General features: G+C 55.8%; 1 protein-coding gene across 4 annotated transcripts; it reads left to right on the top strand.

Annotated features, from left to right (window-relative positions):
- On the top strand, window positions 1–27,963 carry LIMK1 (LIM domain kinase 1). Of its 4 annotated transcripts, none has more exons than XM_064296108.1 (16): window positions 1–108; window positions 1,702–1,798; window positions 9,984–10,122; window positions 10,410–10,519; window positions 11,047–11,253; window positions 15,391–15,496; window positions 15,601–15,767; window positions 16,725–16,905; window positions 17,881–17,967; window positions 18,200–18,331; window positions 18,755–18,814; window positions 19,091–19,156; window positions 21,274–21,430; window positions 23,057–23,112; window positions 23,370–23,527; window positions 23,779–27,963. In XM_064296108.1, the coding sequence occupies exons 1-16, from the start codon at window positions 54–56 to the stop codon at window positions 23,939–23,941; spliced, it is 1,941 nt and encodes a 646-aa protein (XP_064152178.1). In that variant the 5' UTR covers window positions 1–53; the 3' UTR covers window positions 23,942–27,963. The 4 variants fall into 4 exon arrangements, with proteins under 4 accessions (XP_064152178.1, XP_064152177.1, XP_064152179.1 ...); XM_064296107.1 differs by having other exon boundaries at window positions 16,722–16,905; window positions 23,779–27,953; XM_064296109.1 differs by lacking the exons at window positions 1–108; window positions 1,702–1,798 and adding an exon at window positions 4,201–6,550 and having other exon boundaries at window positions 16,722–16,905; window positions 23,779–27,954.

Below are 27,963 nucleotides of genomic sequence, written 5' to 3'. Positions count from 1 at the left end.
CTCGCGGGCCCGGGCCGCCCCCTGCCCAGCCGGGCCTCGCCCCCGCCGAGTGCATGAGGTTGACGCTACTTTGTTGCACCTGGAGGGAAGAACGTATGGGAGAGGAAGGTGCGCGGGGCGGGGGGCGCGGGGCGGGGGGGGCGCGGGGGGCGCGGGGGGCGGGGGGCGCGGGGCGGGCCGGGCCGCCGAGGCCGCGCCCCTGGCTTCTCGGGATGAGCCGGAAGGCCCCGCCCCGGCCGCCCCCCACCCGATCCCCATCCTGGGCCGCGGGTGGGCTGCCCTCCTCCCCTTCAGCCCTGCTTTCTCCCATCCCCCGACCCGGAGGAGACCCGGGCACTGCTCGCCCAGCCCGGCCTCTGGCCCGGTGCTCTGTCCGCCGGGGGCTCACCCAGGGGCCACCCCTTACCCAGTCTCAAACCCGGCCTAGGGAGAAAATGCGACTGAGGAAGCCCAAGGCCTGGGTCCGAGTGGCCACCCCGCTCCTGCCCGGCTCCGTGACCTTGAACCAGGCCTTCACGCCCTGGGCCTCAGTTTCCCCGTCTGTACAGTCGAGGGTGAGGTAGCTGGCCCCCAGTACTGGTGGGCAGAGCGGAAATATGCGGTCCGGGGATTCGGAGGCAGAGTCCAGCTGCGTGCTGGGGCCCCAACCTTCTCCTCTCCCTGCACCAAACCCAGTACCTGCCATTGGCCTTGGCTATTGGACGACTCTCATCCCAGCCTCCCATTCAGCCCCTTTCCCCTTACTGGGGTCCAAGGCTTGGGGTTAGCACCACGGTTAGTTCTCAAAGATCCCTGAGACTCCCCCAACCCAGGGCAGGCTCTGGGGCCTCTTTCCCTGGGTTTTCTCCACTCAACCGTCACGTAAGCTGACCAGGTCCCAAGGCAGGTCCTGAATCTGGACAGGCTCTCCCCAGCCCTCACCCTAAATGCTTGGGGCAAGCACCCCCCTCACCACCTCCCCTGCCTTGGGTCCCTGGTGCCTCATGGAGGGGCAGCCATGGCCTTGAGCCTGGCTGTGGGATCTGGGTAAGCCTCGCTCCTCTCCAGAGCTCAGCGTCTCCATCTGTACGGTGGAGTGGGACAGGCCTAGGGGGTCTTCCGAGATCCACCTAGTCCCAGGTGCCAAGCCCTAGGGATGACTAAGCATGCCTGGCAGCTGGCTTGAGGAGCTGCCAAGCCTCCAGGAGCAGGTGTCCGGGAGTGCCCGCTTTGTAGCCCCAGCCCTTCGTCAGACCCGGGCACAGTCAAGGCTCTGTTGGAGCCGGCACCTCTGGGCTTCCTGCCCTTCCTCTCCCCAGAGGCTTCCTCCCAGGATGCCTCCAGTCCCTGCCCTTTGAGAGCCCTCTTAGCACCTCTTCGTGGACAGGCGGGGCTCAGGGAGAAAAAAGAGCTGTGACCTGTCACCTTATTTCTAAATCCCATCACTCCCTTTTGCCCCTTTTACCCCACCAGACCCTGAGTTGAAGAGTGCTGTTGCTGCAGGATGGGCTTCTGGTCCTCCTCCTCAGTTTACAGATAGGCAAATTGAGGCCCGGAGAGGCTTGGTAACTTAGCGTCTCAGCAAAATGCAGACTAACGCCCTTTTTCCTGCTCTTCAGGCACCACGAGAGCATTTGTGCGACTGTATGTTGGGTGGGCAGGGCCCTCTGGGCCTGTGCTGGCTCCTAAGAATGGTTCCCAACTCCCTTTTCACCCCTGCAGGAAGCGAGTTGCCCGTGTGTGCGAGCTGCAGCCAGAGGATCTATGACGGCCAGTACCTCCAGGCCCTGAATGCTGACTGGCATGCAGACTGCTTCAGGTAGGGCAGGCCTGGCTGGGGCGGCAGTGCCCAGGCTGTGTTGCCCTAACGAGGCTGGGTGCCAAGGAATTCTGGAGACCTGCATATTCCTTCTGGCGCAGTCTCTGGTCTTAACCTCCAGCAGGTTTCCCTTTCTGGCTTCAGTTTCTTGGTCACAGTTTCCTCATCTTTAAAATGAGACATTTTGATAAGAAGATCTCTAAAGGCCCCCCTTTGCCATTCTAGACCTTTAAGTAGACGGTCAGTGTAAAAGAGGAAGACCGTCAAGATGTATTGACCCAGTGGCTGCAGCCATGGGCTTAAGTATAACAACGATTGTGAGGATGGCGCAGGACCCAGCAGTGTTTTGTTCTGTTGTACATAGTGTTGCTAGGAGTGGGAACCGACTTGACCACACCTAACAATGACCTAACAGACCTCTAAGGAAAGGAGAGGAGAGACCACATTTCAGGGGTGTTACCAAGGCCTGCTGGCACCTCAGCAGGTGCAGGAGGCGGGGGCATTGGAGGGCCGTGCACCCTGCCTTCCAGGTGCTCATGCTCCAGGTGGGAGACAAACCAGCCTCGTTCTGTGGGGCCCCAGGCTATTGTGAAGATGCGTGGCCCAGCAGGACCAGCCCTCTCCTTCCAGACAGACTCCCACGTGTAGGAAGAATGGGTCACTGCAGTGGCCAAGGACAGGGTAGAGCACATGGGGACCCAGAGGCAGCCCAGTGAACCCAGTAGGTCCATCCTGAGAAGCAGATGCAGAGATGGAAGGTCTCAAAGGAGGTGTGATTTTCTGGGTGGAAACGGAATTCCAGCAGAGAGCTGGGTTATGCAAAGCATGGAACCGTGACAGGGCCTTACTTTGTCAGTGGACAGCAGGATTCCAGTGGGGAGGTGCCGTGATGGGGGGACATGAAGCTGGAGTCCAGCACGGCCAAGGGCACTCCCCACCAGCTGGAGGAGTTTGGGCTTTAGACCGTGGGAGCTTCTGACAAGGTTTTTGTTTCTCTTTTTCAGTAATGATGTTAACATTTTCTTGGATTTAGTCAGGATCAGGCACTGTTCTAGGCACGGTGCAGTTAAATATCGTTTCCATTTTACCCAAGGAAATTGGGACACAGAGAGGTTAATTCTTCTGACCAAAGTCACACAGCCAGGGAGGGATAGGAACATACAGCACCCACACTGGCTGGTGAGGCCAGAAGAGAGGCAGGCACCCACACTGGGGTCCCAAAGCAGGTGCTCAAGCAGTGAGCCTTCAGGATGGAGGGGGGCTCGGCAGGCAGGGAAAACCATACGTGCAAAGGCACAGGGTGCAGTAGTGCAGGCGGTTGAGGGAACAGGAACAGCTCTTTGGGTTGGAACAGACGGTGAGTCGGGGGAAGTGATGAAGAGGCAAAATTGGGATTGGTTTGTGAAGAGCCCTGAGTGCCAAGTGGAGGACCTCCCCTGAAGGCAGTGTGGAGCCAGAGAGGGTTTCTCAGAGGAGGGAGAGTCGGGGGTGGACCTGCTGTTTAGAGACCATCCCAGTGAGCAGGGAATGGACTGTCACATAGTTCTCTGAGCTACAGGCCTGACTCAGGATAGCGACTGAGGGTAGAGAATTTCAGAGACAGAAGAGACAGAGTTGGGCTAAGTGGTAGTCCCATCAGCCACCGCTCATGGAGCATTCTGTTAAGGTTATTTCACTAAGCCTTCACTGTAACCGTACGGCGGTGTTGCTGGCTGCCGTCAAGTCGGCTCCAGCTCATGGCGGCTCTACCTATAACAGAAGGAAACGTTGCCCAGGCCTGTGCCATCTTCGTGATGGTTGGTGTGTTTGAGTTCGTTGTTATAGCTGTTGTGACAGTCCATCTCTGAGAGTTTCCCTCATTTTCATTGGCCATCCACTGTACCAAACATGGTGCCATTTTCTAGTAAGCTGGAGGAGGTCCCGTTATTTGTCCAGTTTGCGAGTGAGAAGTGGAGGCTCAGAGAAATAAGTAACTTGCTGAAGCTCGCACAGCTCAGACCTGGAAAGCTAACCTATGTCCGTCTGACTAAGTCACTGCAGATTTAAAGAGGCGCTTTGAGGTGAAGCATGTGGGACTGGTGAATGGCAGGGACACAGTCTAAAGCAATCTTGAACTTTTCTAATCTGGGTGCTGGGGAAGATGGTGACCTGTTGATTCTGGTGGGGTTAGGAGCTGAGTTAGAGGCACTGCAGGCCATCCGGGTGGTAATGCCCTGCCCAGAGCTGGCCATGGTGAGGCCATCAAGAATGGCTCACTCAGAGACAGCGAATAAGATTTGGGATAAAATCAAGAGAAATCAAGGGAAGAACTTTGGGGGTCCCCATGCCTAGGGGAGGGGAGGGAGATGGTGCTTTAGGAGAATGGAAGAGGGTCAGGGGCAGCCACAGGAGGGAGCAGTGGGGCACACAGGCACCCAGCCTTGGAGAGGCCCCTGCCCTGCGTCACCAGGAGAGGGTGACGCCCCAGGTCGGGGCAGTAGGGAGAAGCCTGTTGGGGCTGTACCTGGTGTGGCAGAGGCCATGGGGAAGGCTCCCACGGTGAGGAAGGTCCCACAGGTCTTGACAGTAAGAACCATGGCTTCTCTCATTCAGGAGACATGTCACGGCTACGTGAGTCTTCCTGCTTCTTCCAACAGCCTACGAAGAAGGTGAGGCTGGCAGTGCCCTCAGCGCTGCTTGCCTGGACCGTGTCTAATGGGCAGCAAAAAGGGGACCTGGAGGCTCTAAAATCCTTGGGCAGGCAGGTCAGCTTTTGGCAGAGGCCCGAGACTCTGGGCTCTGCTCGGTTCCCCCCGGAAGCATCTCAGTGCCATGAGATGGGGCTGACACAGGCCCTGGGGTCTGAGGACCTGGTCCTGGCCTCACGTGAATGACACCAAGACCTTTGTTCCAGAGACCCACACTCCAGGGCCCCGAACCCCTCTGAAGGTGCTCAGGGAGGAGGGATGTGCGAGGCGGGAGGTGGAGGCAGTCCTGCACCCTCCTGTGCAGGGGGAGGATGAGACCCAGTACACCCTGCTCTGGGCTTCTGTCTGCCGCAGCCCCCGCCTGCTGTTCTTGCTTCAGGAACCTCCTTGGGCCCCTGAGTCAGTCAGTCAGCCGCAGATATTCACAGAGCCCCTACTCTGCACTTGGCACCCTCACAACAACCCTGTGAGGTCGGTGCTATTCATGTCAGCCATTTTACAGATGAAGAAACAGGCACAGAGTTCAGTCACTTGCCCAGAGTTAGTAAGGAGCAGAGTAGGAATTCAGATCTGGAAGGCTGGCTTCAGAGCTGGCACTCAGCATGGCCCAGTCATGCTTCTCGAAGACTGGCAGGGCCCTGCCGACAGGGAGCTTGCCTTCTGCTGGGAGAAAAAGGCAATAAAGGAGTAAATAGGCTGTCAGGTGCTGGACAGACAGAACCAAATGTGAGGGAGAAGCCTTGGAGGGTGTGGCGAAGAGCGTTCCAGGCTGGGGTCTGCACATGCAAAGCCCCTGAGATAGGAGTATGCTTGGCGCCTCTGAGGAACAGCAAGGAGGCCAGTGTGGCTGGAGTCAGGGGGCTGGGAATGTGTTTGGGGATAGTCAGGGGCCAGATGGCACAGAGCCTGGTGAGCCCTATGAAAGGTGCCCTTGACTGTGTATTTTCTTTGAGTCTCGCAACCTGAGCACCTGTGTGCTGCTTGGGTCCTGGGGCCATGCCCTTGAGGAAGCTCCAGTCTGGGGGGCAGCTGGCGTGGAAACAGAGATAGAGCCACTGGTACTGTGACAAATGACTCAGGGGCTATGGGAGTGCCAAGCAGGGAGGGCAAATGCTGCCTGGAAGAGAACATAGTACCTTTCTGGGGCAGAGGAGGGTTGTCACAGGCCCAATGGATGCTCCCAGTTTCAGTGCTGGGGCTAATCTGCTTAGAACCCCATAGTCCTCCAGCTTGTCGCCCCGTTTTTCTGTCCCAGTGGCCCTACCCCCTATGAGCCCCACTTCCCGGAAGGTTACAGCCAGGCCCAACGTGGTCCAGGCTTCCCTCATTCGGCCCAGCTGCTGCCTCTGGAAGGTCCCTTCCCAGAAGCCTTCAGTCCATGTGCCCTTGGGCAGTGGCAACTCTGGTAACATCTCCCTAGAGGCTGGGTGGGCCGCCCAGGGTGAGGAGGGCTGAGCTTGCAGCGAGCACCAGTGTCAGAGCCTGGGCCGGGACACAGCCTCCCCGCTTTGAGGGACTTTTTAGGTGAGGAGGACATACTGTCCATGGGAAGTCTACGTCTGTTCCCTTGGGGGCAGCACCGGAAGCAGCAGCTGCTTTCAAGCTTGTCCCTGTCCCCAGAGAGGCCCTAGGCCTCAGTGTCTTTGCCAGGGAGAGGTGGAGGAGCATGGAGGGACCTCTGGGTGTGCAGGACCCAGGCCGAGTGCCAGCCTCAGCCTCCGCCCAGGGTCAGAGCCTAGGTCCGAGGCCTCTGCCCAGGGTCAGAGCCTAGGTCCGAGGCCTCCGCCCAGGGTCAGAACCAGAGCTTAAGGTGCTTAAACTGCTTCCTGTTTCGGGCTCAGACCAAATCCTCGTGCCCCAAAGCTGCTGCATCCTCCTCCCTTGAGGGGTGGCCACACTGGCCACACCCTCTGTGGCCTCCAATCCTGAGTGCCTGCAGTGGGATGGGGAACTGCCTAGTTGGGCCCACCCCTGCCTTCCCCTGAGGCCACCAGAGGCCCGTGCCTGAGCTGCAAAGGATGCTGGCCTCAGTCCTGAGAAGGAACTACTTCCTCAGAGGATCCAAGTAAGTGCAGAGCCCTCCTCCCCACCTGTCCCGGGCCTCAGCCCAGGCCCCTGGTGTGAGGGTTGGGGGCATCTGTGGGCCAGACCCACCTGGGTCCTGGCAGCGAGGCAGGAGAACTGAAACTCCTTGGTTACTGGAGCCTGGGTTGGGGGAGGGGGTGCCTTCTAGAACAGGTTCCTTAGGATGTAAGGCTGGTCCTTCAGCAGCTGTGTCTTCCCCCTGGTGTCCAGGGATGTGGCTCTGGGCAGAAGGCATGCCTGGGAGGGATGGAGCCCACTCCTCTCTGCTGAGGATGCTACTTGCTCCCTCCCTGGCTCTCCTCCCCTGCCTGAGCCTGGCTTGGCCTCCCCAGTAGCAGAGAGAGAGAGACTCCCTGGAGGGGGTCTAGGGCTGGGCCATCTCTGCACACCCTCAGTACCTGGCAGTCCCCTTGATAGCCTTTATGGGGGCGGGTGTGGGGCACCCTAAGAGCCAGGCCTGTCTCGTCCCTCCTGCCTCCTCTGGCTCCTGGCTGGGATGGACAGGTAAGGGGCTTCTAGGTGCCTTCCATCAGCAAAGGTCCACTGAGGCTCCCAAGGGGCAGCAACTGGCCTGGGCCTCGGTTCACTGCCTGAGATGGAGGCCAAGAAGGGGCTGGCCATCCTGCCCGCGAGTAGTTCTCAGGATAAAAAAATGCTGGGAGGTAAAAAAATGGGATGCCCCAGGCTGCCAGCATAGAGCAGTCCACTGGTGGGACCTCCGGAGGCTTTTGTGGGTGCTGGGAGGTGTTCAAGGCCAGTGGGGGAGGCCCGTGGAGGAACGACTGGTGTTGGGGGCTGCAGGGATGGCCACTTATGGACCCTTGGTGGGTCTTGCTGGGTCTTCCACAGAGTGGAAGACAACAATGATGAGTGCTTGTGAGTAAGTGTTTCTGAGAGAGTGGAGGGGTGGGCGTTTCCAGGCAGGAGTAGAGCACTGGCTGCTGGCAGATGACAGAGAAGGACGCCCAGGAGGGAGGCAGCCGCTGGGGCCCTCCCAGCCTCCAGCCCCGAGCAGCCCTCCCACCCGGGAGGCAGAGGACCTGCTTCCTGCAGGCTGGGGCCGCCGGTAGGTGAGGAGGGGCCAAGTCGTGTCTGGTTGGTGGAAGGGCGCAGTGAACCGCGGTGGTGTAACCAGCGTGGGGGCGCGGAGTCACGAGTGCGCGCCCGCCCCTTTGCAGACATGTCCGCGGGGCACCTTCTCATAGGACGGCGCCGTCCGCGGTGGGCCGGGGCGCCCCCCACTCCTGGATGCGGAGCCTGGGGGCTTCGGGATGCCCTGCACCCCCTCAGCACCGGGGAAGATGCCTGCCCATCCCGTGCGCTCCAGCCCTTCCGCCGGGCACTGCCCACCCTGGAGCTGCAGCTGCAGCCGCGTGGGTTCAAGTTCACTGCAGCCGCGTGGGTTCAAGTTCACTGCAGCCGCGTGGGTTCAAGTTCAAGCCGAGGCTGGGGTGGGCGGTGACGTCATGGCTCCCGGTCAGCCGCTTCCGCCACCACCCCCTCCCCCTCCTCCTGTCGCGTCTCAGGGCGGGTCTCCGGGCCCCTGGGTCCTCGCTCCCCACAGCCATACCCTCAGGGGGAGCTGATTTGCCCTCCCTTCCTGGGTGCACCCCTACCCGTGTGATTCTGAACCCCAGCTTTTTGTGCTCCCCCAGCCCCTTGCTGCGGCCTCCCTCCCCCCTCAGGCTCCCAAACAATGGGGAACTGGCCGAATCCTCTTAAAGGAACAGTGTCACACAGCCCTCTTCTGCTGTCCAGTCCTTCCTCACCAGCCTGTCCCCTCCCCTGTTCCCTCCTTCCACTAAATTAGCCCGCAGTCAATGAGGGCTTCTGTGTTCAGGCCATGTGTGGCAGCCAGAGGCCTGCAGGGTGGCAGGTGCCCTGGCTGTACCCGGAAAGGGCTGTCTCCCAGAGCCCAGTCTCTCCTGCCCTCCTGTCTCCTGGACTGTTTCCCCGCAGAGCCCTGAGCTCTGAGCCTGGCCCCTCCTGCCCCTGCATGACCTTGGGAGTGCCCAAACAGCAGCCTCGTACAGAGCTAGAGAGATTCCCTAGCCTGTTCTCCAACATGGTATGCCTACTGGCCCAAATATACCTGTGTACACCAGGACCCTGGGTCGGGCTCTCCAGAACCCAATGGGTCCTTGTGTGGGCTCATGGGGGAGGGGAGGACACACATATCTGCTCATTGTGGGTCCGTAGAAATGCTGGTCCCCACTCCACAGAGCCACTTGGGTGGAAAGAAGCCAGGAATGTCATGTCATTTTCCCTGCTCCTTCAGGGCTCCTGCCAACCAGGCCTCCCTGGTAGCCCCAAGCAGTGGGTGGGGCGGGGCCGGGGACCTGCTCCTTCCAGGGTAGCTGCTTTTCAGAGGGGAGATGGGGAGCGTAACGCTGCAGCAGAGCTGGTGGAGGGGGTGTGGGTCGCTGTGCTGAGCTGAGCCTCAGACGCCCTTCTTGGAACAGGCAGCACCTGGAGGGCTGGCTGTGGTCCATGAACTCAGGAGACCAGACCTTGTCATGACCCATCCTGGCTGGACTGCACTGGACTGAGCTCCCCCCTTGTATCTTAGTGGGATAGTAAAGTAGCTTTGCGGGACCCGTGGTACCCGACTGTGTGACCTTGGGCAATTTAGACCTATTCAGATCCACCAGCCACTCTTTGGAAACCCTCTGGAGCAGTTCTGCTTTGTCCTATAGGGTCGCTATGGGTTGGAATCGACTTGACGTTTGGTTTTTTGGGTTTGGAGACGAATTGTGTCATCTCTGAAGTGAAGATAGCCGTGCTTGCCTCATGGTGGCGTTTGAGGACTGAGTAAATTCAATCAAGGAAAGACTTATTAGGCCTTCACAGCTCCAGGTCTCTGCCACCCACGTGGGCTTGCCCCAACTCCCTCCACATTGCTCAGGGAGGGGCAGGGAGGAGAAGGGGGAAGCCCCCCTTAGAAGGGTGGGGCCTGGGGTTTGTTCAGCCCCTACATCTGATCCTGGGCTCCAGGTCCCGTTCCTCCTGCACCTGGCTAGTGACCAAGAGCAAGTCACCTGCTCTCTCTGGGCCTTCGTCCTTGCGTGACAAAGACAGGAGCTCAGATGAGAAGCCTTGTATCTCTCAGCCCCAGGGACGTCTTACAGAGGGACTGTGATGGGGCTAGCGTGTGGGCTAGAGCTCTGGACACAGAGCGGCCGTGGGTGGTTGTGCAGGTTGTGCACTCCACAGAGGCATCGGCCGAGGGGCCTGAGGAGGTGGGGCTGAATCCATCCCTGGCTCCACTTGCCAAGCCTTATGCCCCGGTGGCACATCCCTAAAGGGCATATTTTTTTCTGAGTCTTCCAGAGGCTCCTGCAGACTATGTCAAGGCCAAGGTGTGGGTGAGGGGTGGACGTGGGATACTCAGCCCCACTCCTCCTTCCACCCAGGTGTTGTGAGTGCGGTGCCTCCCTTTCACACCAGTACTACGAGAAGGATGGACAGCTCTTCTGCAAGAAGGACTACTGGACCCGCTACGGCGAGTCGTGCCACGGGTGCTCCGAGCACCTCACCAAGGGGCTGGTCATGGTGAGCGCCCCTCCTGGGGGACGGGGAACATGCCCACAGGAGCCTGGGCTCCAGGTCTCTCCTGTCATCCCTCTTACTCTCCTTTTCACTGGCTGTCTGATCGTCCACGTTTTCTGGGTCTGTCTGACTGTCCCTCAGCACCCTGTCTGTGGAGCCAGCTGTCTGGGGGCTAACAGCCCACCCACCAGGACCCCACAGTTTGTCCAAGGCTGCCCTTCTGAGGGGAGGCCAAGGGGAGGAGCTATAGGGACTGAAGGGACTGCTGAGCTGGGTCGTTCTCCCCACAGGTGGCCGGGGAGCTGAAGTACCACCCCGAGTGCTTCATCTGCCTTACGTGTGGGACCTTCATCGGTGACGGGGACACCTACACACTGGTGGAGCACTCCAAGCTGTACTGGTGAGAGCCCACTTTGTCCCATGTCTGCAAGGACATACCCACACCCAGAGCCCCTTTCCCTTTCCATGTGGTGAGGTTGGAGGGGGCAGTCATCAGCACCCCACTCTCTCTGTAGTATAGAAATGGCTGGGAAATAAGACACAGGAGGCAGGCTGAGAGAGTCCCACGTGTCAGCTTGCCTTCTGATAAAGCTGGATTAGAGGACAGCTTGATTGTAGATGGGCCTGGAAGGGCTTTCTCCTGGCTGGATGTATCCCCAGGCCTTGTGCTGGTCAGTTTACAGCACATTAAAGAGGAGACAAGCCCAGAATGACCGAGATGCAGAGAGGGGCACGGGCTGCCCTGGGCCAGCTCAGTTCCTGCTCCCAGTTCCTTCAGCCAGCAAAGTCCCCCCTTCTCCAGTGGGGGAATGAGGGGAGGGAGAGAAGGAGCCTGGGGCTGGTGGTTGGAGGGGCCTGGCGATACTGGTGGCTGTGCTGACTTTCTTTTCTCCCCTCTCTGGCTCCCCACCACCTGCGGCTCTGCAGCGGGCACTGCTACTACCAGACCGTGGTGACCCCCGTCATCGAGCAGATCCTGCCCGACTCCCCTGGCTCCCACCTGCCCCACACAGTCACCCTAGTCTCCATCCCAGCCTCAGCCCATGGCAAACGTGGCCTCTCTGTCTCCATTGACCCACCTCACGGCCCGCCGGGCTGCGGCACAGAGCATTCCCACACCGTCCGCGTCCAGGGGTGAGTAGCCAGCCTGCTGAGAGGGCAGCTGATATGGCCGTAACCACTGATGCTCTAGGTGGGTGGCTGACTTGGGCTGGGGGCCCTGAGAATGGGTGAGTGTTTGGGTACAGATTGAGCCCAGCTCTGACAACCTGGTATACCAGGTGCCTGGTCCAGTTATTGTTCTGACAGCCATTGCACATGCTAGGTGAAATATAGAAAACATTGTCTTTAGTCCTCATGTGGCCCAACGAGAAAGACGGATAGTCAGGTTAGCAGAACACTGAAGGCAGGTATGCCTTGAGGGCACATCTAAATTGAGGAAATGGAAGCTTCAGGTTTCAAGTCCTCTTTTGGCTGGGCCTCTCAAAGCCCTGACATGGCTAAAGAAGTTAGTCTAATAAGAGAACTGCCCCCTTCTAAAGGTGGGACCTCAAAAGTACTCTTACGGTGAGAATGATGAGAAAGAAACCACACCTACCATCCACCCTCCACTTCCTTACTCATAGAACTACACGAAAAATTGTGGCTTTGTCCTTAATGGAAGTAGGGTTGGGGTCTCCCCTGAGAATTCATAAACTCACATTTGCAACCTAAATTCATACACCTGGGTGGTTTTAAAAGACTCAACGCAAAATTACAGATTTTTAGTTTCAGAGAGTTCCCAACTAGTCGTACCCCCAGGCCCTGACACAAGCTGATGAAGATCCTTTCTGGGGGAATGCACCTCTAGGCCTCATTGAATTAGATGAGCCCCAAGATGTACTTAGATAACACTAAGATTTAACTTGATGTTCCTACGAAGGTGAGGTGTTCTGTAAAAATCAGTGAACATATTTAAGGAAGTGAGGCACTGTGAGCAAGAGCCAACAGAAACAACAGACCTACAGAAACTTCAGATATTGGGATTATCAGAAACTGTATGAAACGATTATATTGAATATGTTTTATTAAAAAAGAGATGCTTGAAAAATGAGTAAAGAACAAATAAGTTTGAAAGGACCCAAAAAGAATTCCTAAGAATGAAATATATAATTATTAAAGTAAAAACTTCAATGCAAGGTTTTAATGGTAGAGAAGGATTTAGAACAGCTGAAGAGAGAACTAGATAGAAAAAAGAATGAAAACTGAGAGATTAAAATATATACAGAACAGAGTAGACCTAGTAATCATCTCTTTGGAGTCCCAGAGGAAAATAGACAATGGAGGGAGAGCAGTATTTGAAGATAGAATGACTGAGAACTTCCCAGAGCTGATGAAAGACACTAATCTGTGGACACAAGCCCAGTAAACCCCAAAAGCAAAATAAAAAATCCACCCAGGAATATATCTAGTGAAAGTGTACTAAACCAAGGGCAAAAGAAAAGACTCTAAAAACTGTCCCCCGCTAACGGACAGATTACCTTCAAAGAAAGGGCAGTTAGACTGACGGATGATTCCTCGAGAAACAATGGAAGTCAGAAAGCAATGAAATGATATCTTCAATACACTAAGTGAAAATAACGATCAACCTAGAATTCTAGACTTGAAAATACCTTTCAAGAATGAGTATGATACGTACAACCAAACACTTCATGATTTTGGTTTCTTGGTTTGGAGGTTTAGGGTCATGGTTTCATGGGACATGCCAGATAATTGGCCTCATAATGTGTTTAGTGCTTCTGTTCTACCTTCTGCTTCATTGCATAGATCCTGGGGTCTTAAAAGCTTGCAAGTGGCCATCCAACACACAACAATTGGTCTCTGTTTGCCTGGAGCAGAGGAAGAAGGAGAGTCAGGAACAGGCAGAGGAAATGGGATGTGGGGCTCATTGCCTCCATGAACAATTACCTCCTTGTCCATGAGGCCAGAAGAACTGGATGGTGTCCAGCTACCATTACTGAACATTTTTAATCAAAGATTCTATAGAAGAATGCTGATCAAAAGGGGGAAAATGGGGAACAGAATTTCAAATTTTCATGGAATCCAGAGTTTCTGTAGCCATGGAGGCTGAATGAACCCCTGAAACTATTGCCCTGAGATAATCTTTCAACCTTAAACCAAAAATACTCCCTGAAGTCTTCAAACTAAACAGTAGTTTAGCTTAACTGTAAAGAATGTCTGCCTTGAGCATTGTGCTCTGTTAAGATGTATCTATGTGGGATCACATGGGTAACAGCAACTTAAAAGATTAAATAGGAAACTTAGGGGCAACGAGTTTATGTTAATGAGGGAGGAACAACTCAGAAAAGGAGGGTGAGAATAGTTGCGCAACTCGAAGAATTGTAATCAGTGTCACTGGATTGTACGTGTAGAAACTGCTGAATTGGTGTATGGTTTGCCGTATATATTCTTAATAACAAAAAAGATGAGGGTGCAGCGCCGCATGGGATTTAGTTTCTTGGTTTGGAGGTTTAGGGTCATGGTTTCATGGGACATCCCAGATAATTGGCCTAACATCATGTTTAGTGCTTCTGCCGCCTAGTTCGTTGGATAGAGCCTAGATCTTAAAAGCTTGCAAGTGCCCATCCAAGGCACAACAATTGGTCTCTACTCACTTGGAGCAACAGAGAAAGAAGAAGAGTCAGGAATAGGAGGAGGAAATGGAAAGTGTGGCTAATTGTCTCCATGAACAACTGCCTTCTTTGCCATGAGACGAGAACTGGGTGGTGCCTGGCTACCATTACTGGACATTTTGATCAAAGGTTCTATAGAAGAATCCTGAGCAAAAGGGGGAAAATGTAGGACTGAATTCAAATTCTCACAGACCCCAGACTTTCTGGAGCAATTGAGGCTGGAGATCTCTTTAATCTGTGACAATTCTTTAGTTTTTCCTTGTCTTTCACAACCTTGACATTTTTGACAAGTGCAGGCCAGTTGTTATGTAAAATGTCCCTCAATATGGGCTGGACTGACATTTCCTTTTCATTGGATTTAGTTTCTGTGTTTTGGGCAGGATATTGTGTGAGCGATCCCAGGTCCTTCTCTGTACATCCCATCATCAGAGGCACAGACTGTCAGTGTACTGGGTGCCAACTCCGGTTACTAGGTCGCAGCAGGGTCCAGTTCCTCTATTGTAAAGGGATTTTTTTTCCATTGTAATCAATAAGTAATTCATGAGGAGCTTTGCATCTGTAGTACCCTGTTCCCTGGCCGCCTTTCCCCAGTGCGGTGGCATCCACCGTCAGTTCTTATCTGTATCAGATATTACTGTTTTGGCTCTACAGCGGTAATCTTCTGACTCTTGTTACTCCTTCTTTTGTTGGTTGGCCTTCTCTAGTGAGGAGGTGCTTCTCCACCGTGGGAGAATACGCTTGCATCGATAATGGGGAATTGTTGTGAGCCTGTTTTTCTAGGACGGTCAGTCCCCTCTCTGCTCACCCTGCCCTACCGCAGGGAGCTAGGCCAGAGACAAAGTGGTTACCCCTTCAAAAGCTTGTGTGAGTACAAAATGGAAACCAGGTAACTAAAACTAAAAGCTTAAAGTAAGCAGGTAAACTTGGCAAATTGGCCGTCTGTGAATTAGCTTCTGGCCCTGGCTAAGAAAGACTTGGAGCCCCAGCGGCGCAGTGGTTAAGAGCTACAGCTGCTAACCAAAAGGTCAGCAGTTTGAATCCGCTAGCTGTTCCTTGAAAGCCCTGTGGGGCAGCTCTACTTTGTCCTGTAGGGTTGCTACGAGTCAGAATTGACTCGACAGCAGCGGCTTCAAGCCCGGGCCTTCAGCTGTGGCTCAGAGCAGGCTGCTAGCCCCTTTTTGCCACTTCAGGAGGAATGGGAGCTTTAGGCACACCTTGCAGGGGGAGCATGGGAGACAGGTAGAAAGCCAGTGGATCCAGACCCTTTCAGGGCTCATCTCACCCTGACACTCATCTGCCCTAAGCATATAGGCAGTAGGAAGGGTAACCCTGTTCCCATGGCGGAGACGACGCTCTGTTGAAGAAGCTGAGCGTCTAGTCTGGGACAGCAGATAGCTAGAGGCGTGCCATATTTCCCCAGTTCCACGCCCGTGGCAGACATGAGCAATCAACGACAGGACTCTTCTCAGTGTTCTGGACAGTTGCTGCCTGTTGATCACACAGGAGCAGCCCTGCCTCCCGTCTGGTCCCCTCGGCTTCAGTTCCTGTTGGGGCTCCAGGGCCTGCAGGTACTGGTCTGACCACTGCTCTTTGCCCACAGAGTGGACCCAGGCTGCATGAGCCCAGATGTGAAGAATTCCATCCACGTTGGAGACCGGATCCTGGAAATCAATGGCACACCCATCCGGAACGTTCCCTTGGACGAGGTACGGGGTCCTGAGTTTGGGGAGCAAAGATGAAGGTGATATCTTTACGCCTGACCCCCCACTTCCTGCCACGTGCCATGCCTGTCCACACCTGCTCTTCCCAGATTGACCTGCTGATACAGGAAACCAGCCGCTTGCTGCAGCTGACTCTTGAGCACGACCCTCATGACACGCCAGGCCACGGGCCAGGACCAGAGCCCAGCCCCCTGGACTCCCCAACTCACACTCCCAGCGGGGAGGCAGGCAGCGTGGCCCGGCAGAAGCCTATCCTGTAAGTCAGCCCTGCTCCTTGGTTCACCTAGTTAGTTACACAGATGCTGGGCCTCAGGGGGAACAGGACCTGGCCCTCACGCCCCAGGGACCCACAGTCTGATGGGGAAGTCAACCTTGTGAAAAGGCAGCCCCAACACAGGGTGCTAGAGACTAAGAAAGAAGGTCAGTGAGAAGTGGGAGAGCAGGAAGTTACCTCCCCCAGCCGGGGAATTACAGAGGACGTCCGTCGCAGGGAGGCCAGCAGCAGGCAAGTAGTCAGGAAGACAGGAACATCAGACGTGGTGGGGGCGGGCTCTGAGGCTGGAGCTAATGGCAGGGGTCTGGATTTTGTCCTGCCCACCGTGGGTTCCACTGAAGGAGCATTGCAGGACAGAGATGTGGTTTGCAAAGATCACCTGGGCAGGAGGGTCTGGAGAAGGGGGGCTTACAGCTAGAGGCTACTGCACTGATCCAGGCAGGAGGTGCTAAGGGCACAAGGAGGAAGGCCAGAGGCAGCCTGGCCCCACCCCACTCTCCCGTGGTACCTGCTGGGGACGCCTTCTTGGGTGACAGCACTTGAGATATTGATGTCATGCATTCCCTGTTCACTTCCGTGTGTGGAGCCCAGGTCACCCTAGGGGCCACCTGTGCACAGGCCTTTGGGCGTCTTGGCCAGGTTGTCTGCCTCTGCACCCTTAAAAAAAAAAAAAATGCACCCTTAGGCCTGGGCAAAGTGTCTGACCCGGGACCACTGGGCAGAGGAGGCCAAGGACAAACATTCTCCGTGCACGAAGACTGAGGAGGGCAGGAGGGAGCTGGATGGGATGAGACACGTAGGCAGCGGTGTGACTGTCCCAGGGCCTGAGCTGGGCTGCTCCCTGTCAGAGCGGGGCCCAGATGGGGCATGGCAGGCAGGGAGGGGGAAGGTGGCCACCTCCCCCGGTGGCACTGGGCTCTGTGTGTGCCTCCCCAGTAGGAGCTACAGCATCGACAGGTCTCCGGGTGCCGGCTCACTGGGCTCCCCAGCTGCCCAGCGCAAGGACCTAGGCCGCTCTGAGTCCCTCCGTGTGGTCTCCCGGCCTCACCGCATCTTCAGGCCATCGGACCTCATCCATGGGGAGGTGCTGGGCAAAGGCTGCTTTGGCCAGGCCATCAAGGTACAAGCATGCCAGGACGGGACAGAGGGCTGTGAGTGGGACTGGGCGAGTGGGAGGGGTGAGGTCCATCAGTCCCCGCTTCCTCGCCAGCCAGTGCCCTCCAGAGTCTACAGTGAAAGGGGTATCAGACTTCTAGACTCCCTGCCAGTGCTGTCTCCCCCACCTTCACCCCTTTCAGCTGGTTAGAGAAGGTGACCTACTATAGACGGCCCAGAACTTGGGGTGCAGTTGGTTGTTGAAAGGCTGGCCCTCTGTGTAGGGGTGTGAGGGCGGAGCAGCCCTGCTGACCCTGAAGCCCCTCCCCTGGGCCCCGGGCCCCTCGCTGAGCCTGACGCGCCCCTCGTGTTGGTCCTGGAGCTGCTTACCCACTTTACACTCCTGCTTCTTTTTTAATTTGGAGGTCTTAAAAAAAAAAAAATTATCCCCTGTTAACATTGGTTAATGTAGAATGAAACTGACAGTCTCCACTGGAGCCCGGGATGTCTGCCAAGGCTGCCGAGGTGTATCGGCCAGCTGAGTCCACTTTGATCAGATTCTCAGAGAGCTGCCCTAGGTCTCATGTAACCTGGTTGTGACCAGGCTGGAAGGTTCAGGCTTGTACAGAACGTGCATTTCCAGGCAGGCCCAGGCCCAGCCCTTGTCCCTGGTCCCCTTGCCAGGGGATGAGTTCCTGGTCCAGCCACTGTTTCAGCTCTAGGAGACAGCCTGACAAGCAGAGGGAGGAGCTGACCCAAGTCCCAGCAGTCCCCCTTCCCTGACAGCTGGGTGACTTTGCCCCTATTAGGAGAGCTCTCTGGGCCTCAGTTTACTTACCTGTGAAATGGGGTCTATAAGTCCTTCCCCCTTGCATGTCTGTGAAGTGCTCTAGGCTGTCTGTACACCCCCCTGCAGCCCTGGGTGGGTACACGGCTCCTGCAAGGATGACTTAGAGCCTCTGTCCACACTGAGGCTCCGTACCTTGGTGTCCCCATGCAGGTGACGCACCGGGAGACCGGCGAGGTGATGGTGATGAAGGAGCTGATCCGGTTCGACGAGGAGACCCAGAGGACCTTCCTCAAAGAGGTCAGCCCCGCTTCACCGGATTTCTAGGGCGCGCCGATGGTCCCCCCCAGAGTGGCAGAGGGCTCTGAGAGGATCTGACGCTCAAGCCACGTGTTGAAAGAGAATGTATTGCAGGGAGGGCATCCCTGGGGTGGCAGCAGCCCAAGCAGAAGGCACGTGGTCCTGGCATGCAGGGGGGAGGGGGAGGGGAGGTGTGTGGAGCCCCAGGCCCAGCCTGTCTGTACCCTGCCAGGTGAAGGTCATGCGCTGCCTGGAGCACCCCAACGTGCTCAAGTTCATCGGGGTGCTCTACAAGGACAAGAGGCTCAACTTCATCACCGAGTACATCAAGGGGGGCACCCTGCGAGGCATCATCAAGAGCATGGTGAGGGCCGGCAGAGCTGCAGCTGTATACCCCAGCCCCCACGTGTGCCCCCAGGCAGGGCCCCCTGGGCTGCAGGTGCCCCATCTCCTCAGGGGGAGTCAGCGTCTGCCGTCTCAGAGGCCTTCCAAGCTCTAATCCTGCATCTCAGTCAAGAGGGGCACACAGACTCTGTCTAAAGGCAGAACAAAGCTGGGGCCCAGAGAAGGGCAGCTGTTTCCCCACCCTGTGGCCACCCTGCAGGGCTCGTTCTGCATGACTGACCACCAGCCTCACAAGCAGACACTTGTGGGTGCAGAGGGGAGTGAAGGGTTGTTGGACCCTCCAGACAGTTGCCCCTCCTGACCACTGCTACCCACCCATCCCTGTCGCTGTGGCCCCAGTGGCCTCAGTGGCTCATCCCTGGCCGTGCTTTCCCCACCCCAGGACAGCCAGTACCCTTGGAGCCAGAGGGTGAGCTTTGCCAAGGACATTGCTTCTGGGATGGTGAGTAGGGTCTGGCTCTGACCACTGGGCGAGGGCTGGGTGATCTGACCCCACCTGGAAAGTCCTCCGCCACTAACCTGGCTCAGGGTGAAACCTTCCACCATTGGCTCTTTGTAGAAATGGGACCCACAGGAAGCTCTGAAAGAGGGTGGAGGGTGTGGCATGAGGGAGAAGAGCACCCTGCCTGGGGCAGGAGGGAGGTGGGCCTGTGGGGCCAGGGCTGGGCTGTCCCTCAGCCCCACTGCCTCCTGACTTCTGCACACCTCCCCTCCCCAGGCCTATCTCCACTCCATGAACATTATCCACCGGGATCTCAACTCCCACAACTGCCTGGTCCGTGAGGTGAGCAGCCCAGGCACCAGGCCGCCACACTCCCACCCACAGGGCCTTCCCTGAACCAGGGCCCCAGCTCACCTCCCTACTCCAATTTGAGGTGGGTGGGAGGCGGGGCAGCAGCCTGTGGGAAAGCACTGTGGGGTCAGAAGGCAGACAGACCTGGGTTCAAGTCCTGGTTCGGCCCTTCACTTGCTGTGTGGCTCCAGCCACGGCACTTAACCCTTCTGTGTGTCAGAAAAGTAGAACCAGCCTCTGCCTCTGGTCACCCAGGCCTTCACAGGGTTGAGAGTCAGTGAGGGAGACAGTGATGTGTAGACTGTAGGGATCAGTGGCGTGGGAGTCACAGAGGACAGCCCAGGGCAGAGTGGCCAGGGCTGCTCTGGGCAGCACCACCTGCTGGAGGGTCCAGAGGAGGGGGTAGGTGTGGGGGCAGGGTGGTCAGGGCAGGAGGCTTTGGGGGGATTTCTCAAGTAGGGGCTGGAGTCAGGGAGCCCAGGTGTAAGGGGTGGTGACTGTAGGGACCATAGCTGTTCACAGAAGGCTGAAGAGGGAGTTCCCATGCCTCACGGGAGGCAAGGCCAAGACCCAGTCCTGAAGAGGGAGATTCCCAGGTAGGAGTTTGGGGAATAACTTCAGTGCAGGAAGAGGGAACGGCATATGCAAAGGCCCAGGGGAGGGACGTTGAGGAGGTGAAGAGCCTTCCGCCCTGGGCAGAGAACAAGTGGGGAGGATGGATCTCACAGGCCTCCCAGGAGCACTCACACTGCCCCTGCTGGCCATGGTGAGTCATTGCAGGGACGAGGAGAGGGTGGCTACTGGGCTTCTGTCCCACAGCAGGGACCGTCCCTGGAGAATCTGATGAGAGCTATGAGCCTCCCGTCTGCATCTGCGTAGCACTTGCTGACGATTTGGGGCCCCTGAGGTCCCTAGCGGTCCCCCTCACTAGTTCCCTTGGAGCTGTGCACCTCATAGGAGAGTCTGCGGACCTGTATCAGGACACCCTGGAGGGCCTGTTTCAGGTGCAGACCTGAGCGGGACAGGGCAGGAATCAGCATTTAAACAGTCCTGGTGGCACTGGCATTTGAGAGCCACAGCCCAGGGTGGGGGGATTTGAGCTCCTGCCACCCTATTAATACACCTGAGGAGGCGGAGCCCAGACAGGGTCCGTGTTCACCTGAGGGCTCTGTTGAGGGGCCCAGGATGCCCGTCCAGCCCCTTCCCTGTGGCTGCTGCCTTCGCAGAGGGGTGCTTTCTCTCAGTGACTTTCTTGTTTGTGTCACCCGCAAAGGTGGGCAGCACGGGCCCTGCTCGTCAAGATGGCCTGGCTAGGCCCTGTCTCACAGGCCCTCTATACCTTGGTGCCCCAGGTCTGGAGGCCCCACCAGGAATGCCCACACAGCAGTGGCCAATCCTGGGGCTGGCAAGGAGGGTCCAGGCTATTGGGGCCCCAGACACCAGGCCTGAGCACTCCAGCCCCAAGAGCTGCAAGGACCCATCCAGCTTCCTGACTTGGCTTCCTCCCCCGCCTCGTCTCTCGGGGACCCTCCTGATCCTCTGTCTTGCAGGGGGAGACAGAGCAGTCAGCATGTACCCTGTGTATAGGGTGCCGGGCTGGGACCTGGGTGGGCACTTCACAAGCCTAGAACACTGAGTGAGAGCTCTCAAGTCCTGGGTTTGAGTGCTAGCTGGGTGGTCTCGCAAGTTTTCTTACCAACTCTGGGCTCCTCTGTCAAGTGCAGATAAAAATAACAGGTACATCACTGGGTTGTTAGGACCTGAGGTCTCTAATTATAATTGCTCTTTTCCTTTCCAAAACAGGGCAGAGAGCACCAGGGCCCTGTGAGGGGCAGAGGTGGTACCCAGAGGAGGGAGCCATGGGGGTGCCGGGGTGGTTTCTGGGGAAAAGATGGGGAGGGGAGAGCGCTGGCATTTTCAGGGAGCTTTAAGCAGCTGCTTGGGAAAGAGCAGTGAGGGCAGGGGTCCCCACTGTGCCTGAGCCCCTCTGAGGACTAGGGGATCAGAAGGCTGTCTGTGACCCCGGTGGGCTCTGGGCTAGAGCGGGGTGGGTGGGCCGGTAGTGCCACAAACATGGCTCTGTGTGACCCACCTTCGTCATCTCCCAGAACAAGAACGTGGTGGTGGCGGACTTTGGCCTGGCACGGCTCATGGTGGACGAGAAGACGCAGCCTGAGGACCTGCGGAGCCTCAAGAAGCCGGACCGCAAAAAGCGTTACACGGTGGTGGGCAACCCCTACTGGATGGCGCCTGAGATGATCAACGGTGAGTGGGCAGCGGGCTACGCCCTCCCCGCCCCGGGGCTGGACCTGCACCTCGGGGGGAAGGGGTCTGCCCAGAGGTCCTCTGAGTCCCAGGCAGAGCTGCAGTGTCCTGACACCTGGCCTCACCTGGCTGTCGCAGCCCTTCAGCGCTCTGTTTGGGTCCTGTATGAGTCTTTTGTGGCTGCCACGAGTGGCTTAAAATAACACAAATTTCTCCTCGTACAGTTCAGGAGTCCAAAATCTGTCTCACTGGGCTAAAGCCAAGGTGTCGGCAGGGCTGGTTCCTTCCGGAGGCCCTGGGAGAAATCAGTTTACTTGTCCTTTCCAGCTTCTAGAGGCTGCTGGCACTGCCTGGCCCGTGGCCCCTTCTTTCATCTTCAGGTCTGCTGTGTAGCATCTCCTCATTCCTCTCTTCCTCTCTGACCTGCTTCCACCATCGCCTCTCTTTCCCTGACTGACTCTCCTTGCCCTTCCCGTAAGGACACTTGGGATGGCATTAGGGCCCTTTTCTAGCATCTCAAGGTAGATACTTAGTCTCTGCAAAGTCCCTTTGGCCATATAAGGTAAGGTTCACAACTTCCAGGGATTAGGGTGTGACTATCTTCTTTCTTTAATCTTTGAGAAATAATTCGTATAAGTGCAGTTCACCTGTTTTAAGAGGACACGCTGATGGTTTTTCCGTTCTCCTTGCCCCACACTCCCTCCTCTCCTGATCCCTTGGGAACCCCCCATCTTCTTTTGTTTCCATGGATTTGCCTGTTCCAGACAGTTCCTATAAGTGGGATCATATTTGTCCTTAGTGACTGACTGACTTCACTCAGTATAACATTGTCAGGGTTCGTCCACGTGGTGGCACGCATCAGAACTTCGTTCCTCCTTATGGCTGAGTGATACTTCACTGCACGGGTAGACCACATTTTGTTTATCCACTCATCTCTTGTTGGCACCTGGGTAGTTGCAGGATGTGGATCTCTTTGGGGGACCATCGTTCTGCTGACCACAGGTCCTCTCTCCCTCACTCCATTCCTTGTTCTCGTGCCTGTCTCCTAGTGCTTCCATGTATGCCAAGACCATATGGGTCATGAAGCCCTCCACAGGCAGGTGGCACCCAGTGACCCAACCACAGACAGGGTCAGAGCAGGCAGGGGGCCATTATCTCTAACCTGACACTGACCAAAGCTACATAGCCCCCCAAATACCGCAGCCTATGAACTGGTGTTGACAGTCCCTGTCTTTAAGAGACGGTGTGAGTATTAGAGATAAGGTTTGTCAAATTGACATTCAGTAAGCTAGGGTGGTTATACTGATTGTTTTTAGCATTGTTGGGTAGGGGGCTTTATTCCCATTTTGCAGATGAGGAAACAGGCTCAGAGGGTCCATGACTTGCCCAGGGTTACACAGTTGGTCAGCGACCGAGCTTGGCCTGGAGCTCCTTGCCTGGGTCATCCTCTCCCCCAGGTTTCCCAAAGGGTTGCTCAGGCCTGGTGGGATCGGGTCAGAACCTAAGCCCTGGCCACCATGAAGGTTGCTAACATCTGCCTCCTGGCCCTGACCTGCAGCCCAGGGTATCCACCCAGCTGGCCCTGGGGGCAGTTGCCCAGTTCTGAGTGTCTGTCTGTCTGTCCAGGCCGCAGCTATGATGAGAAGGTGGATGTGTTTTCCTTCGGAATCGTCTTGTGTGAGGTAGGTGCGAGCAAAGGCAGCAGGCGGCGCCAGGGCGTGGTGACTCCTACCCCACTCCTCACATGCCCAGGCTGCAGACAGGAAGTCTGTAGGGGCCTCAGGCCAGGGAAGCTCTGGGATTGGGCTGTCCTTAGTGGGGTGCGGTGGTCAGGCTGGGACCAAGCCAAGTGTGACCTGCCCTCAGACCTACCTGGGTGGCACTCAGACCCATAGCTCACGAGGCACCTCAAGTAACCAAGGGGCCTTGTGCGGAACAGATCATCGGGCGGGTGAACGCAGACCCCGACTACCTGCCCCGCACCATGGACTTTGGCCTCAACGTGCGAGGCTTCCTGGACCGCTACTGCCCCCCGAGCTGCCCCCCAAGCTTCTTCCCCATCACCGTGTGCTGCTGTGACCTGGACCCTGAGAAGAGGTTAGAGATGGGCTGGGCTGTACTGGGGGCGGGCTGGCCTGAGCACAGCCAGGTGGGGGCTATACTGGGGGTGGTCTGGCCCAGCACAGCCAGGTGGGGGAGACAGGCTGGCCCAGCACAGCCAGGTGGGGGAGGCGGGCTGGCCCAGCACAGCCAGGTGAGGGAGGCGGGCTGGCCCAGCACAGCCAGGTGGGGGAGGTGGGCTGGCCCAAGCACAGCCAGCACCCTCCGTGCTCCTGCCTGTCACCCAGGCCCTCCTTCCTGAAGCTGGAGCAGTGGCTGGAGACCCTGCGCATGCACTTGGCCGGCCACTTGCCACTGGGCCCACAGCTGGAGCAGCTGGACAGGGGCTTCTGGGAGACCTACCGGCGTGGTGAGAGTGGACTATCTGCCCACCCAGAGGTCCCCGACTGAGTCCAGCCCACCCAGCTGCCCCCTCTCCTTGCTGCAGCTGGGTTCCAGCTCTGCAGGAGAAGCCAAGCGTGGAGCCCACAGCTAGGGCAGCAGAGGCCCGGACCCCACCCCCAGCGCCAGCCCCCCGACCTGCCTTCTCCTGCCCAGCACATGTGGCCCTTGCCTTTCTAGCCCCAGAGCTGCCCTGGCTGCACACACACCACCTCACCCTGCCTTACCTCTGCTGTGGGGGGACTGCCCTTGGCTTCTCATTGCATGAGCTAGAGGGGCCGTGTGAGTCATGCCCCTGCCCACCCCCTACGCCCAGCCACCACCTCTCTGCAGCCCTCTGAGGCTGGGCTGGAGACAGCCTTAGCCCTGTGCCCTGGTAAAGGCTGGGTACACAGGAGGGTGTGTGTCAAGGGAGGCAGGGGCCAAGTTCCCAGGAGCCAAACAGGGAGTCTAGGGCCATGTCATCCCCCAGGGGTGTCTAGGTTGCAGCAGGTATTGATAATCCCCCGAAACCCCAGAGCAGAGGAAGGCCTGATCCTGCAGGTGGAAGTCCTCATTGGCCAGGCAGCAGCCTTTTCTCTCCCTTTGGGTCTTTTTTGTTTCTTTATTGAAACCACTTTAGTGAGAAGCAGGTACCAGGCCTCAGGGTGAAGAGAGGGTCCCTTGAGGGGGAGGGGACGAGCAAGCCCAGGCCTAGGGAGGTTGGGCAGAGCAGACAAGGCAGGTGTCTACCAGCATCCCAGCCCCCAGGTTCATCTCATTGTCCTCTCCTGGGCCTCCCCGAGGCCCCTGCCCCTCCTTATGTCCCTCTGTCCTCTGGGTTCTTTCTGTGTAATCTATTTTTTAAGAAGAGTTTGTATTATTTTTTCATATGGCTGCAGCACCAGCTGCTGGGGGCTTGGGGTTTTATTTTTTTGGCGGGTGGGGGTGGGGGGGGCCATTTTGTCACTTTGCCTCAGTTGAGCATCTAGGAAGTATTAAAACTGTGAAGCTTTCTCAGAGCACTTTGATCCTGGAGAACCATCAGAACGGCTTGTGGGACCATGACTTAGGGAGGTGGGGCATGTCCCTCTCCATCCAGGAACCGCGATGTCTAAGGAACAAAACCCAGACACAGAATAATAAATATATTCTGTACTCCCCACCCAGATCCCGCATCGTGGTGTGTGTGGGGGGGCCCCAGGGAAATGGACAAGAGGGGAACTTGGTGCCACGTAGAACTTGGGAAGGCTTGAACAGAGGGGTGCGGGGCAATCAGAGGGATGTAGAGGGGGTGAAAGCACCCTGTCCCCAGCCCGGTGTTGTGCAGAGCAGAGGTAGTAGCCCAGCCAGGACAAGGAAAGATTTTTTTTTTTAACAGCAGGAAGCAGCTACCTCCCCTTGGGCTGGGGACCTAGGCTATTTCAGTTATCTACTGTGCATAATAACTCATCCCTAAATTAAGTGCCATAAAATAATGGCAATCTTCATTTCTGACAGTTTCTCTTGGTCAGGAATTTGGAAGGAGGCTGGATGGGTAGTTTTGGTTTGAAATCTCTCTTGAGGTTGCTGTCAGATATTGCCTGGGTTTGGAGGGTCCATGTTCAAGGACGTTCCATGTGGCTCACTCACATTGCTGGCAAATTGGAGCTGGCTGTTAGTGGGAGACCTCAGTTCATCCAGAGCCTCTCTACAGGGCTGCTTGAGTGTCCTCACAACATGGCAGCCGCCTTCCTCTAGAGGGAGGGCAAGGGAGATGCTCCAGGGCCTTTTATGACCTGGCCTCAGTAGTCATACACCATCACTTCCTTCATATTCTTTTGGCCACACATGCCCCCCTTGACTCAGTGTGGGAGGGGACTCTCCACGGCCACGAATACCAGGACCAGGAGGGGTCATTGGGGGTCATCTTGGAAGCCGGCTAAGAGTTTGGGAGGAGAAGCCACATGGGACCGGTGTCTGGATTTTTGGTGTGCTGGAGCAGATTCTAAGCAGTGTTGCTGTTGGAACTTCTAAGGAAGCAGGTGCAAAAATGGTAAGTGCTGGAGCAAAACGTCTGCTACCTCTGACTAGCACTGGAAAGGAGAAGGAAGTCTTTTTTTCCACCTTCCAATCTCCCTTAGCTGGCTCCTCTTGGCAGGCAGAACGTAACAGGAAACCAACTGGCAAAGAAGTCTGCGAAATGTAGTTTTCAACATTCCACCAAGAGAAAATGGGAGATGGGTTTTGGGCTGAGATAAACCAAAAAAAACCAAACCCACTGCCTTCGAGTTGATTCCGACTCATAGCGACCCTATAGGACATAGAGTTTCCAAGGAGCGCCTGGCGGATTCAAACTGCTGACCTTTTGGTTTCCTTACGGTTTTCTCGGGCTGAGATACAATAAGTAAATAACCAGCACAGTCCACCACTACGGCTCTTCATCACCCATACACACATTTAGTTTCCATTCAACTCAACGACTTTATGGTTCCACTCAGCAAAGATGCAAGTACCCTTTGTACAAAGATGCTGCCATTTTCTTCATAAACGATGGCAAAGTTGTACAGCTGTCGTACCCATCACTTGGTAATATTAATGCCAGCCACAATTCCACTGAATATTCTGTAAACTAAAGACTTAAATCAGAAAGTTAATCAATAGTACTTATATCAAATAAGGCAATGAAAAGGGAGGGGAAAATTAGTTGATAATATAAAAATGTAACAAGCAAAAAAAAAAGTATAGCTACTACAGTCCCGATTTCTAAAACCGGTCATGATGTCATAATTGATTTTTAATTGTTTTATTGAGACATAATTCACATATATTCATCCACTTAAAGTATAAAATTCAGTAGTTTTCAATAGTCACAATTTTATAATATTTTCATCACTCCCAGAAGAAACCCCATACCCATTAGCAGTTATCCCACATTTCACCCCTCCCACAGCCTTAGGCAACCATGAATCTACTTTCTGTCTCCGTAAATTTGCCTTTTCTGGATTTAGTATAAATGAAACCATACAGTAGGTGGCCTTTAGTGTTTGGCTTCTTTCACTTAGCATAACGTTTTAAAGGTCCTCGTATCAGTGCTCCACTTCTTTTTATGGCTGAATAATATTCTGTTTTATGGATATACTGCATTTTGTTAATCCATTCATCAGCTGATGGACATTTGGGTTGTTTCCACTTAGCCATTAAAACTAACGTATGAGAGCTTGAATCAAAATGGCAGCCTAGTTAGATGCACCATGCTGTCCTACAGCAAAGACCAGAGAAACTATAAAAGATACAAATGACAACCCTGGAACCCTTAGCATCAAATGAAAGGATATAGGATTAGATCAAACACTGACTGGAAAAAGAAACTGAACGGCAGCAGTTCGTGGGGGGAGATACAGAGCAAAGGTACCCTGCCAGCCAGTCCAGCACAGCGGGGCCGTTTTAAGACAAAGCCAGCAGCAACACTGGGGGAGCACAGGAAGGCAACATCATGGGACTCCCAATAGGAGACAGAGAAACTGCAAAGACACCCAGAGTGAAGACAGGTGAACAAGACAGGAACTGCCACTAAGGAGGGAAAGTACAGGAAAGAGGATGAGAGTTTCTGGAATACATACAGTAGGGGGAAAATTAGGACCCAGAGACAGGGCAACTCTCCAGTGGTGGTACCTGACCGATAGGGCAGGTGGTTAATATAGAGCAATAGATGGGCCACCACTGCCCTTCTTTTTTTCATTTTTCTCACTCCTCCCCCTGGCTACCCACCCCATCCTTCCCCAGCCAGAGAGAGCACCTGCTTTGATACATCAAAACAAAAAAAAATCATAAAATAACACCTTAATGCCTTAGAGACAGCAGGCAATATCAAATCATATAAAGAAACTGGACAAGATGATTCAACCAAACGACCAAAATAAAGGTGCAGAAAAACTCCCCGAGAAAGAGATGGTGACGGAGCTGCCTGATGAGGAACTCAAAAGGCTTACATACAGGGTCCTCAAGGAGATCAAAGAAAGCTCAGAAAAAACCCGAGAAAAATTCAGGAAAACAATACAAGAAGAAAATGA

The sequence above is a fragment of the Loxodonta africana genome, chromosome 12 (assembly GCF_030014295.1).
Source record: "Loxodonta africana isolate mLoxAfr1 chromosome 12, mLoxAfr1.hap2, whole genome shotgun sequence".
Taxonomy (NCBI): domain Eukaryota; kingdom Metazoa; phylum Chordata; class Mammalia; order Proboscidea; family Elephantidae; genus Loxodonta; species Loxodonta africana.
Note: the sequence above shows the minus strand (reverse complement) of the source record. Positions and strands in the feature narration are given on the sequence as shown.

Bases quoted from the DNA above. Each gene is read 5' to 3' on its own strand.
- LIMK1 (XM_064296107.1), top strand. From the start codon at position 54: ATGAGGTTGACGCTACTTTGTTGCACCTGGAGGGAAGAACGTATGGGA. The intron at 15,768-16,721 runs GTAAGTCAGCCC...GTGCCTCCCCAG, and splicing joins GCCCGGCAGAAGCCTATCCT to TAGGAGCTACAGCATCGACA. The intron at 18,332-18,754 runs GTGAGGGCCGGC...TCCCCACCCCAG, and splicing joins GAGGCATCATCAAGAGCATG to GACAGCCAGTACCCTTGGAG.